Here is a 12,317-nt window from a genome sequence, read left to right as displayed (position 1 = left end):
CCAGAGCCCCCCAGCTGAGCGTTGCCCAGAGCAGGGACACCAGGGCTGGAGCCTCTGGCGCTGAGGGCACCCACTGGGACGAGGCCTTGGTGTGCCCAGCTGGGGCTGGCCTGTCCCCATCCCCCAGGGTGCGAGGTCTGGCAGCACGGGCACCGCACAGGGGGCTCTATGGGACCGTGCCCAGCCCCTGCTTCCCTGCAGCACCCCGCGGTGAGGGAAGCGGCGGCTCGGCACCAACCGCTTCCTTCCGCTCTCGCCCGCTGCAGCCCCAGCTGCCCGGTGCCCCTGGAGTCAGGGAGCTGGGCGCTGCCGTCCTGCCCCACTCACGGAGCCCCAGCCGGGCCCTGTCCCCGGTCTGCTCCCGGCCCGCAGGCAGGGCTGGCAGCCGGCTGCTGCCCTCGTGGCGCCCGGCTGAGCCGTGTCTCCGTCGGCAGCACCAGGCCAGCGCCCAGCTCCTGCGCCGGGGTCGCCCCGGGTGCGTCTGTCCCGTCCCCAGCCCCCGGCCGCCCCACGGCGCGGAGCTCGGCCGGGCAGCCCGGTGCGGGGCCACGGGGAGCCCAGCGGGGACGCGGGCAGGCTCAGGCGAGCAGCGAGCACTCGCTGCCGCGGGGCGCAGGGAGCTGGGCGCGGGGATGAGCCCGGGGCGGGGGCAGGCACAAGGGCTCCGGGCGGCACGGGCCGCGGGGCCGCTCTGTGCCCGGGGCCGGACGGGTCTGACCCGGGGACGCGCCCCTCCGCCGGCGTCCTCGCTCTCAGCCTGGACGGGCCAAAGGCCGCGGGGCCCGAGGCTGCCCCGGCCGGCCCCGCACCCGGAGGGACGGGCAGGCGGCCCCGCGGGCGCCCCGGGGCTGCGGCAGGGGCAGGGGCAGGGGCAGGGCCGCGCCCGCGGGCGGCTTCGCGGTTTCGCTTTCCGCGGGCGGCTCCCCCGGGCCGCTGGGAGCCGCCGGCCCCGCCGCCCGCCCGCGGAGCCCGGTGCCACCGCCAGCCCCGCTGCTCGGCCCCACCGGGCGCGGCCCCGCCGCTGCCAGCGCTCACGGGCAGCCCCGGAGCGGGCGCAGGGCCTGAGCTCCGCGGGGCCGCCGCGGCGGGGTCCCGGCGCCGACCGCGTGCCCGGCACTGACGGGCTGCCCCGCATCGACGGGGTACTCGGTACCGATGGGGTGCCCGGCGCCGACAGGCTGCCCGGCTGCCCGGTACCGACCGGCTGCCCCGCGGCGCGGTGCCCGGCACTGGCGCTGCCCGGTACCGCAGGACGCCCCCCGCCCGGCCCCGCGCTGCTCCGCCCGGCCCGGACCCCGCCGCGAGCCCCGTGCCCGGCTCGGCGGCGGGGCTCCCCCGGCGTTCCCGGTGCGGCAGCTCCACCTGCCGGCCCGCGCCGAGGCTGCCCGGCTCCCGCGCAGGGTGCCGCCTGCCCGGCACGGGGCGGGCGGGACCGGGGCTGCCGCTGCGCTCGGCACGGCCCCGCTGCACCGGGGAGCGGCGGCCCGGGACGGGGGGAGCGGGACGGGGCCCGGCCGGGCCGGGCTGCGGGAGCCGCGGGGGGGGGGACGCCGGGCCGGTCCTGCGGGGCGGGGCGGGGCCTCCCCGGGCGGGGCCTCCCCGGGCGGGGCGGGGCCCGCCCCGCCCCGCCCCGCCCCGCCCCGCCCCGCCCGGCGCCACGCAGCACGGCCGCGCCTAGCAACGGGCCGCGCGGCCATTGGCGGCCAGGGGGCGGGGCGGGGAGGGCGCTGCGCGGCGCTGATTGGCGGCTGCGGCGGGGCCACGTGACGGCGGCGGTCACGTGACGCTCGCCCGAGGCAGGCCCCAAGGTGGCGGCGGCGCGCGCAGGTGAGCGGCGGCTGGGCCGGAACCGGGACCGGAACCGGAACCGGAACCGGAAGCGGACCCGGACCGGGTCGGGGCGCTCGGTTCTGTGCGGTCAGGGCCCGGCCCGGCGGTCACGCCCCTGGCCCGCTACGGCCCGGTGACCCCCGCCCGGTGACCCCGTCCCGTCCCGTCCCGTCCCGTCCCGTCCCGTCTCTCGGAGCCTGGCGCTGCCCGGTCCCCGCCGCCCCCCACCTCGCAGCCCGGGGCCGCCCCGTGCCCCCGGCCCAGGCCCCTCCGCCGGCCCCCTCGCGGTCCCGGTCCCGGTCCCGGTCCCCGAGCCCTGCCCCGAGCCCTCCCGCCCGGCCCCTCGCGTCCCGCCGGGGCCGGCACCGGGCTCAGCCCCAGGCGGGGCCCCTCCGCCCGCCCCTCGCAGCGGCAGCCCCGGCGTCGCCCCGCCATGGCCGGCTGCGGGGCCCCGGGCTCCCCGTCGCGGCGGCACGGCCCCGGCTCGGTGCCGGAGGACGAGGAGGAGGAGGAGGACGACCCGGCCCTGGGCTGCGACGGCGACCTGGAGGTGAACCCGTACGACGGGCTGCCCTTCTCCTCCCGCTACTACGAGCTGCTGCGGCAGCGCCGGGAGCTGCCCGTGTGGACCGCCAAGTACAGCTTCATGGAGCACCTGGAGGGCGGCGGCGGCATCGTCCTCGTGTCCGGGCCCCCGGGCACCGGCAAGAGCACCCAGGTGAGCGGGAGGCCGGGCCGGGGCCGCTGCGGTGCCGGGCTCCCTGCTCGGCGCCGTCCCTCCCGCTCGGAGCGGCGGCGGTGCCGCGTCCCGCACTGGGGCGGCCGCCTTCCCGCAGGTCCCGCGTGCGTGGTGAATGTGCCGCAGCCCCGGGGCGGGCTGGCTCCGCTCACTGCCCTTGGCCACGGTACCGGGGAGCCGCGTGGCCTCAGCGTGCCCCTGGCAGGGTGGTGCTGGGATGCACTGGGACAGGCACGTGGGCGCCGGGCAAAGCCTCGGTACGAGCTGGGGAGGTGCTGCTGTGTGAGCTGGGAGCGGCCACGCTCAGGGGAGAGCATCGGGGCCCTTCCCGGGGCCGGGGGCGGTCAGGCTGGGCGATGGCAGGCACGAGGTGCCGGGATCTGGGCTCCTGGCCCAGCCCGCAAACCTGCGCGGCTCATCCCAGCCCAGAGCCTTTGGCACGGCTCCCAGGGGCGTCGTCACTCGGACTTTGACCAGGGCGGGGTCGCCTGGGAGCTGCAGGGGTAACCCTGGGCCTCCCCGGGGCCAGACGCAGTTTGGAGCGAAGCTCAGCAGCTCCCGGTCCCTGGGTTTATTGGGGAGTTGGCAGCGGGGCTCGGAGCTGGTGCCCAAACCGCTTCCCTGGGGTGTGACTGCGTGGCGGCAGTCAGCCTGGGGTTCAGCCCGAAGGGCGGCCTGCCAGGAGCCCGCTTCAGGGAACGGGGACCCTGAGCACGGCTCGTGCGGGGCTGGGCTGCCCTCAGCCTGAGGCCGCTGTGCCCTGAGCAGAGGAGATACAACTTGATCCGCGTGGAGCGTCTGAGCCTGCGCCTTGGTGCAACGACAGCCTGCAAACGCGATGCTCCCGCGCAAAGAGGGAAGGGCTGGTGCTCGGGCCAGCTCCCGCGGCTGCTCCCGCGGCTCTCTGTGCAGCCGCCCCTGCCCCCCTTGCTGGCTGCGAGGAGGCAGGAGGGAGCGTGGGGCTGTGCGCGGCGGCGCGGCCGCTCCCGTGGGGCTGACGGCGCGTGGTCCTGCCGAGCTGCGAGCAGGGTGCTGAGGGTGGCTCTGGGGGCAGGTCCCCGCCTCTCTGCGACCCCCGGGCCGTGGCAGCACCTGCCTGTGGGCGCTGTGCGGCGCGGGGCAGACGAGCGAGGGGGGCTCGCGTGCTGCTGGCGGGTGAATGGCAAGCCTCTGGCTGCAGGAGAGGAGTAAGGGGCAGCTCCCCTAACTCGGGCGCAGGTACGGCGGTTTGCCGGGGACGTGCTCCTCAGTGCCGAGCCCTGGGCATGGCAGGACTGGAGCTGAGACAGGCAACGGGGAGCAGTCGGAGGAGGAACGGCTGCTCCCCGAGGGAGGGACCGAGCAGCCAAGGCGTGGGTGCGGGTAACGCATTACCTCTGCTGAGGTTTTCAGCATGGCGAGATAGAGGTGGGAGCCGTCCGCGTCCTTAACACAAGGGCCAGGGCCGTGGGGCTTTGCGATCAGGCAGGAAGCTCTGGGCACGGGGCGGTGAGGCCGAGGGGCTCGCTGCTGTGGTGCAGGCGGGTACTGGGGACAGAGCGCCCGTGAGAGCTGTGGGTGCCCCTGCACCTGGGCGCCCCGGTACAGGAGGTCCTTTGGGCATCAGCGCTGCCGTGGGGAGGGCTCGGGGGGCGCCGCTCGGGGCGGGGATGGAGCGTCCTCACGCCCAGGGCCCTGCTGCCAGGCCCCCGACCGGCGCCACCCCTCGCAGGTCCCGCAGTGGTGCGCGGAGTACGCCCTCTCCCTGCAGTTCGCGCACGGCCTGGTGGCCTGCACCCAGCCCCACAGCCTGGCCGCCCTCAGCCTCTCGCTGCGCGTGGCCGATGAGATGGACCTGAACCTGGGCCACGAGGTCGGCTACTGCGTCCCCCACGAGGACTGCTGCACCACCGAGACCATCCTGAGGTGCGGGGCCGGGGCTCTGGGCTGCCCGGTGCTGGCAGCGCCGGTCACGCCGCGCTCTAATCCTGCTCAGCTCCCCGGCTGTGGCGTAATCTCGTAATCCCTCCTGGCCTCGTTAGGGGAGCAGGGCAGGGGGAGCGCCTCCCCCCGGGTCGGGGCTGCTGCCGCTGGGTGGGCGAGGTGCTCCCGTGGGGGGGGCCGTGGGGGCACATCCAGGGGCGCCCCGCAGCCGCGCCCTGCTCGGGGCTGGGGCACGCCCACGGGTACCACTCGGGGCACGCAGGTACTGCTCGGACGAGATGCTGCTGCGGGAGATGACATCGGACCCGCTGCTGCGGCAGTACGGGGTGGTGGTGCTGGACGAGGCGCAGGAGCGCACGGTGCCCACGGACGTGCTGCTGGGGCTGCTGAAGGACGTCCTGCGCCAGCGCCTGGAGCTGAAGGTGGTGGTGGTCACCTCGCCGGCCGCGGAGGAGCAGCTGCGCGCCTTCTGCGGGGACCCCCCCGTGGTGCGGGTGCCGGGGCCGGGGCCGCTGCCGCAGGTGCTCTACAGGGACCCCCCGGCCCGCGGCCGCGTCGCCGCAGCCTGCCAGGCCGTGCTGGACATCCACCGGCGGCAGGAGCCCGGCCACGTCCTGCTCTTCCTGGCCAGCGAGCAGGTGGGGCTGTGGCGCCTCGGGCGTTCAGGGCAGCACCGCACCGCTGCTGCGGGAGACGTGGGCGCGGGGGGAAGGGGGAGGTGGGGAGGGGGCTGTCTGCTGTGCCTGGGGAGGCCCCCGGAGAGGTGCGGGGCGTCCCCTGGGCCGGGGCGCCTCGGCTGTGGGTGCGGTGGGTTCTCGGGGCCTTCCCCCAGGGCAGCCAGGTGGGCGCGGGGCTGTGCTGGGGAAGTGCTGCTGCTCTGGGCATCGCTGGAGCGTCACTCGTGTCCCTGTCCTTCGCAGGAGATCGCCGAGTGCTGCAGGGCCATCCAGACCGAAGCCATGGCGCTGAACCCGGGGCTGGGCCCGCTGCTGGTCCTGCCCCTGCACCCCGGCGTCGGACGCGCAGCACAGAAGGTGTACGAGGCGCTGGAGGAGGGCGGCCGGGAGCGGCGGGTGGTCGTCACCCACTGGCTCGGGGACTCCTCCTTCTCTCTGGGGAGCGTGCGCTTTGTCATCGACACGGGGCTGGAGCTGCGCAGCGTGAGTGTGGCGGCCTGGGCTGCGGGGACAGGGAGCCTGGCTCCGCCCTGGGGCGAGCCGGCAGCACGGCAAGTGGGAGTCCGGGCTTGGGGTTGGCTGCTCGCCCTGGCCCTGCTGCGTCATGCCCCCTGTGTGCGGGGGGCACAGCCCAGTCTCCGCACCGGTGCGGCAGGGGGAGCCTTGGCGAGGGTAGGGACTCATCTGCGGGTTCCTTCCCGTGACCCTGCAGGTCTACAACCCCCGGATCCGAGCAGAGTCCCAGGTGCTGCGGCCCATCAGCAGGAGCCAGGCGGAGTCGCGCATGCAGCGAGCTGCCGGCAGCCCCCAGGGTGTGTGCGGGGGGTGCCCCGCGCGCCTCCGGCGGGAGGCGGCGTCTGCCCTGTCCCTGCTCACGGCCCCCGTCCCGCAGGTACCTGCCTGCGCCTCTACTCGGAGGCCTTCTTCGAGCAGCGCCTGCCCCCCAGCCCCGCGCCCCACGTCAGCGAGACCAGCCTCAGCCGCCTCGTGCTGCTGCTGAAGCGCCTGGACATCGCTGACATGGGCCAGTGCGACTTCCTCGACCGGCCAGGTAGCGCCAGGGCAGGGGTGTGCTGGGGGCGGCCGTGCAGGAGGAGCTGGAAGCTGGACGTGGCCGTAGCTGTGGCCCAGGCTCCCTCTGGAGAGGGCCTGGAGGGGGTCTGCGGGAGCACGGGGGGGTGGCAGGGCTGCCTGGCCCTGCTGGCGCCGGCAGCCGGCTGATGTCCTGCCCCAGCCCCCGAGTCACTGATGCAGGCGCTGGAGGACCTGGACTACCTGGCGGCACTGGATGATGACGGGAACCTGTCGGAGGTGGGGATCATCATGTCGGAGTTCCCGCTGGACCCCCAGCTGGCCAAGGCGCTCATCGCCTCCTGCGAGTTCGACTGCGTGGAGGAGATGGTCAGCCTGGCCGCCATGCTCACAGGTACCCTGCAGGGGCACGGGGCGTGGGGCGGGGGCACGGTGCAGCCCACAGGAGCCGGCACCGGGAGCGTGGTGGTGGCAGCACGTGGTGACCTCCCCTCTGCGCCGTCCCCAGTCCCCCCCTGCTTTGTGCCCCCTTCCACGCGCCTGGAGGAGGCTGTGACCACGCGCCGCCGGGCCCTGCTCCACCCGGACGGAGACCACTTCACCCTCATCAACATCTTCAACGCCTTCCAGCGGCGTAAGTGCTGGGCCAGGAAGTGCTGAAGCACCCGCCGGCATCTCACAGCTCCCTTGCTCCTGGGGCAAGCACGAGAGCTGTGTTCAGGCCGGCCCCCGGGCACCTCAGGCTGGCTGCAGGGCAGTCCCAGCCCGGGGCCGGGTTCCCCGTACAGCCCCGTCCCGCTCTCCCCGCAGACAACGCGGACGAGGGCTGGTGCCGCAAGCACGGGGTGAGCGGGGAGGCGCTGCGCCTGGCGGGCATCGTGCGGGCTGAGCTGCTGGAAGTGATGCAGCGCATCGAGCTGCCCGTCTCGCCCCCCGCCTTCGGCACCGACGCCAACGTGCTCAACATCCAGCGAGCGCTCATCTCTGGCTACTTCCTCAAGGTGAGGGGGGGCTGCGAGGGGCTCGCTTGGCTGGGGCCGGGGCAGTGCCAGGCAGCCCCCCTCCCTCCCTCCCTTCACCCTCGCTCCCCAGGTAGCTCGGGACATCGATGGCTCCGGCAACTACGTGATGCTGACGCACAAGCACGTGGCCCACCTGCCCCCCGCCTGCTGCTACCTGCTGCAGCAGCCCCCCCAGCGCCTGCCCCCCTGGGTCCTCTACCACGAGTTCACCATCTCGCAGGACAACTGCCTCCGCGTGGTCTCAGAGATCCAGCCCCAGATGTGAGGACCTTGGGGATGGGGAGGGCTGGGTCGTGCCCAGGCTGCGTCCACCCCTGGCTCCGGGGCTGTAGCGACACCCTGGGGCCATGCCTGGCCTGCGCCTCCTGTCCCCAGGGGACAGCTCTTCCCGTGCAGGGGGGTGCGAGGCTGCTTCCAGCGAGGTCCCTGGGGGCTGTAGTGCCCCCACCAGCCCCTTGCACGCACCCTGGGGCCACCTGCCCTCCCTGACTCTCCATCCCCGCAGGCTGGTGGAGCTGGCGCCCCAGTACTACCTGAGCAACCTGCCGCCCAGCGAGAGCCGTGACCTGCTCATGGAGCTGCGAGAGAAGGTGGTGGCCGCAGAGGATGTCCCTGTGGTGCCCGAGCCCCTGGGGGAGGCGGCCGCCAGGGAGGACGATGAGAACCAGGACGTCTGCGTGCTGCAGTGAGCGGGAGCTGCCGGAGCCACCTCGGCTTGGCTGGGACAGCAGGGGCCAGGGAGCCCCGGGGAGACGGCGCTGCAACGAGTGCTGACCCCGTCCTGGGGAGGCGCAGGCTCTCTGCCGCTGCTCTGACAGCTCCGCACCACGGCCGTGCCACAGGACTGGCCTCTGCCTTCGGCCCCAGGGAAAACACACGGGTTTGAGGAGTGCTGGCCCCGTCCCTGGACCAGGACAGTGGTGGGGAGCCTCCCCTAGGTCTGCTGGCCCTGCCCCTCTTCCTCGCCACACGCGGGGGGCAGCCCCTCAGGGGCCGTGGGGCCACTCGTGGATTTCTCCTGTATAAAGTTTTGTGACCTTTGCTCCTGGCTTTGCGTGGTGTTTGCGCTCCAAGGGGCTGGGGGCAGGGTGGGCCGTCTCCTTCCCTGGAGTCCTGCCTCCCTCGGGGCCGTGGCTCTCACTTCGCCCCCACCTTCCCATGGCACTGACCCCTCACAGCCCAGCCTCCTCTCCCCATCCCGGGGGGGATTCTGAGCATGATGCATCCCCCTCTTGCTAACGTGCCTCCAGTTCTGGGTACTGCGCCGCTGCTCCTGGTCCCGTCAAGGGGCAGCCCTGGCCTTTGCGCCGGGTATTCCCCTCTGCGGGTGTGCTCTCTTCTGCAGAAGCAGAGGGGAAGCTGTGGCTGGCGGCGGAGGCGGGCGGCAGGCTGGAATCACGGCCGAGTTCCCTGCTCCCTGGAGGGGGCGATGCGCTGTGGGGAGCTGCTGCCGTCTGCCCCTGCCTCAGGGTCCCCCTTCCTGCCGTGGGGGGCTCTCCCCCAGCACCGCTGCGAGTCACGAGCCTGCCCCGTGCTGCAGCAGCGAGCTCGGGCCGGGGGGCGGGATGGGGGTCCTGGCACCGAGGGGAGGGGGCTGCTCGCCCCCCCATGCCTCTGGCCCACACGCGGGGGTTCTGCTGTTACTGGGAAGGGGCACGGAGGCTCCGTCCTCCACCGCAGCGCCTCGAAGGCTGAGCAGAAAGGTGAAGGCTGGGCCTCCCCGCCACCCACAGCCACGCCGGAGCCTGAACTTCCCCCTTGCTTTCTAGGAACCCCAGAAAGTACGTGAGTGGGAGCGGTGGGTGCAGCTCACGCCCCCCATCCTCCCCAGCCTGGCACCGCAGTGCCCAGCACAGGGGGCTGCAGCCACCCCTGCCCGAGGCTGCCGCCTCTTGATCCATCCCTGCCCCCTGCCCCCCGCAGCACCCCCATCCCCGTCCCCGTCCCTGCCTTGGTGGCGGTGCCAGGGCACCACGTTCTGGGCAGGGGGGTGTCCCTGCTCCCGGCTGGAGATGGCAGCGCCTCTCTGGCCTTTGTCCCTTTGTGTCATAGCGGGGCTGCCAGGCGCTGGGCTGTGGGGCTGGAGGCTGCTGTCACCTGGCGAGGGGAGCGGGGCAGGGCAGGGGCTGGCTCCTGCCTGAGGGTGGGCTCCTGCCCTGTGGGCCCCTGCCCCACTGCGCCTGCGGCCGGTGCTGTCCGGGGTTGGGGTCAGGGCTGGGGCCGTGCCCCTGCCATGCTGCACGCCCCCAGGCCCGGCGCTGCCGGAGCTCAGCCGTCCCTTCCCTGCTCTCCCAGGGGCACAGGGTGAGGGTGCTCAGCGCAAACTCCAGCCGGTCCTGAGCTCAGGAGCACCCTGGGGGAGCTGGGAGCATCCAGGGTTCTGGCACCGTCCTGGGGGGCCTCGTACCGCCCCCTCACCCCGCAGCCCCTTGGAGGGGGCCCCCTGGGAGGGGCTGCTCTCGACCTGGCCACACTCCTGGCGCCCATGGGCAGCGCCCGTGCCCAGCGAGGCTGGAGACTGAGCGTGGGTACCACTTCTCAGCTCCACCCCGCACAGCTTTCTCCTCTTCTGAGAACTGTGATGCTTCTGTGGTTTGGCTTCACCTTGGGGCAGCCCCACAGGGTCCCGGCTCAGTATATACCCTGCGGCTCACCAGCCCAGCCCGTGCAGAGCCAGCAGGAGCAGCGCACACCATGGCCAGCAAGGTAAGCACAGCGGGCGTCCCTCGGGGTCTGGGGAGCGCTGGGGAGCACCGGGAGGCAGGGGGCTCCTCCTGCCTGGGGCTGCACTGGGAAGGGCCGGGTGCTGCGCCCACCGCCCGCCCTGTGCGGGGCTTTCCCAGCCGCTGCCCCCACGGCTCCGCTCCCCTCCCTCCTGCCCAAACCTGCTGCCACCCTGGCTGAGGCTGCCGTGCCCTCGCCCGCGCTGCCGGCCGCACCCTGGCCCGGCTCCTCTTGTGGGAACGGCTGCCTTCCTGCCCTGGCACGGGGCTGCCTTCTCCCAGCGCTGCCCTTCCCCTCCCAGATGCTGATACTGGTGGGACTGGTGCTGTGCCTCGCCCCCGCGGACGCCCTGACTGCCTTTCCCCCAAAGAGTGAGTCCTGCCCTGCCTGGACACCGTGGGGGGCCTGGGGCCTCAGAGGGGGGGTACCCTGGTGTGGGGAGGGCTGTAGGACCCACGGCAGCTGGAGGGACCGGGGGCACCCGTATCCCTCTGGTACAGGGCCGTGTGAGCCCGGGACTGGGGCAGCTCTACAGGCTTGGGGGTATGGGGGGACAGGGGGTGACGGAGCAGGCTGGGGACCATGGGGAAGGGTGGATCTGGGGGTTGGGATGAGGGCGCAGGGGACGGGCTGCCCACAGCACAGACCTGCCTCTGACCCCAGCCTCTGCATCTAATCCCCAGTTGTGGTGGGGAGCCTGAACGAGGACTTGGTGGTGAAATGCAACACTTCAAAGCAGCAAGTGACCTGGACACAGAACGGGGAGCTGGAGCCCATGGCCGAGCTCGTGGCCAAGGGACGGACTCTCACCATCCTCGGCTTGGACCTGCCGGCCACGGGCAACTACAGCTGCTGGGCCGGCGGCGTCCTGCTGGACACCACCTACGTGGTGGTCAGGGACACCGGTACCTGGGGCCGGGGCAAGGGGGGCTGGCACAGCCCTGCGGGACAGCAGGGCGGGGATGGATGCGGGGAGTGTGGGGGCAGGCGGGGGACCAGGAAACACCAGGCAGGCACGTAGCATGATGAGGGAGGTTCGTGCCACAGCCTGCAAGGTGGGCGATGCCCTGCGCAGGGCTGCACAGGACCCTTGGGAGCCCAGCCGTGGAGCCAGCCTGCCCGTGCTGCTTGGGGAAGGGGCACCATTCCTCAGCCCCAACCGACCCTAACCATTGTCCCCTGGCCCCACCAGGTGAGGAGGAGGGCAAGGACGTCTCCTGCCAGGCTGACTCCTACCGCGGCTCCTTCCGCTGCTCCTGGACGGGGCCCCGCTCTGCCATCTTCCGTGCCCGGCTCACGCGCAGGTGGGTACCCGGGACCCTGGCCCCAGCCCCACGGGCGCCCAGCGCTCACGCCTGCCTTGTTCGCAGTAACGGATCCTTCGGGGATTGGGTACCGGTGGCCGGTCGTGGTGGCCAGTTCAACGCCAGCTTCACGGACCCCTCCTTCTGCCCCTTCGCGGAGGAGCTGCACCAACTGCAGCTGCACCTGGAGGGGATCTCGGACACCTCCTTCTTCAACTTCACCTCCCCCCGCTTCTTCATCCGTGACATTGGTGAGCTCAACCCAGCAACAGCGGGGTGCGGGAGACACCTTCAGGGTGGGGGTCCGGGTGCCGGGGCCTCTTGGGAGGGCTCCGGCCCCAGGCTGGGCAGCGGTGCCCCGCGCTCAGCCCCCGCTGTGCTCTGTGCTGCCCACAGTGCGGCCGGATCCGCCCCAGGAGCTGACCGTGCACCAGCAGAGGGGGCAGCTCCATCTGGCCTGGGCCCCCCCAGCCTCCTGGCCGCTCCCCAGGTCCTACTTTGCTCTTCTGTACCGGCTGCAGTACGAGCTCTCCAATGGCACCCAGGTAACTGCCCTACGCCCCTTCTGCCTCACGCTGTCCCATGGCCTCGCTACCCTGCGCCTGCCCTGCCCCGCACCCGTGCTCCCCCGCCCCAGCTCGGCCTCCCCCTTGGCACAGGAGTGTCCTGAGGAGCAGTGACTTGCTCAGTGGCACACAGGGGGTGCAGGAAATTGTCACCCCCCTCCAGCAGCTGTCACCGCTGCTCCTCTGCCAGCATGGCCCAAGTCTAGGTTGGGAAGTCGGTGACCCCGACCGCTGTGCCCCCAGCTCCGTGCCCTGCACCTTCCCCTGGAAAATGCCTCCCGCAGTGCCTGTGCCACTGCCCCCTCCCCGTGGCTGTGACCTGACTACCCTTTGCAGGTTGAGAAGTTCGTGGAGGGCGCAGAGAAGACGATCGTGCAGGGGCATGTGCGGCGGGTGCGCATCAGCTGCCAGGACCCCTACGCCAAACCCTCCTGGAGCCCCTGGAGCCCCTGGCAGATGGTGGATGCAGCCCAGCAGCATAGGCTGCGTGCACGCTGAGC

General features: G+C 73.2%; 2 protein-coding genes across 3 annotated transcripts; both read left to right on the top strand.

Annotated features, from left to right (window-relative positions):
- The first annotated feature begins 1,746 nt into the window (after positions 1-1,746).
- On the top strand, positions 1,747-8,264 carry DQX1 (DEAQ-box RNA dependent ATPase 1). 2 transcript variants are annotated; one of them, XM_040556174.1, is made up of 12 exons: positions 1,747-1,827; positions 2,243-2,548; positions 4,281-4,474; positions 4,755-5,130; positions 5,413-5,652; positions 5,882-5,981; positions 6,062-6,220; positions 6,404-6,595; positions 6,710-6,835; positions 7,012-7,202; positions 7,294-7,484; positions 7,729-8,264. In XM_040556174.1, exons 2-12 carry the CDS (start codon positions 2,264-2,266, stop codon positions 7,910-7,912), a joined length of 2,238 nt encoding a protein of 745 aa, XP_040412108.1. In that variant the 5' UTR covers positions 1,747-1,827; positions 2,243-2,263; the 3' UTR covers positions 7,913-8,264. The 2 variants fall into 2 exon arrangements, with proteins under 2 accessions (XP_040412108.1, XP_040412107.1); XM_040556173.1 differs by having other exon boundaries at positions 1,776-1,827; positions 2,240-2,548.
- Positions 8,265-10,248: 1,984 nt separating this feature from the next.
- On the top strand, positions 10,249-12,315 carry LOC121069402 (interleukin-12 subunit beta-like). The gene is made up of 5 exons (XM_040555552.1): positions 10,249-10,318; positions 10,631-10,852; positions 11,140-11,527; positions 11,742-11,796; positions 12,154-12,315. The coding sequence occupies exons 1-5, from the start codon at positions 10,249-10,251 to the stop codon at positions 12,313-12,315; spliced, it is 897 nt and encodes a 298-aa protein (XP_040411486.1).
- Positions 12,316-12,317: the final 2 nt, after the last annotated feature.

Source organism: Cygnus olor, chromosome 4 (genome assembly GCF_009769625.2).
Source record: "Cygnus olor isolate bCygOlo1 chromosome 4, bCygOlo1.pri.v2, whole genome shotgun sequence".
NCBI lineage: Eukaryota > Metazoa > Chordata > Aves > Anseriformes > Anatidae > Cygnus > Cygnus olor.
This window is presented reverse-complemented; position numbering and strand designations above follow the sequence as displayed.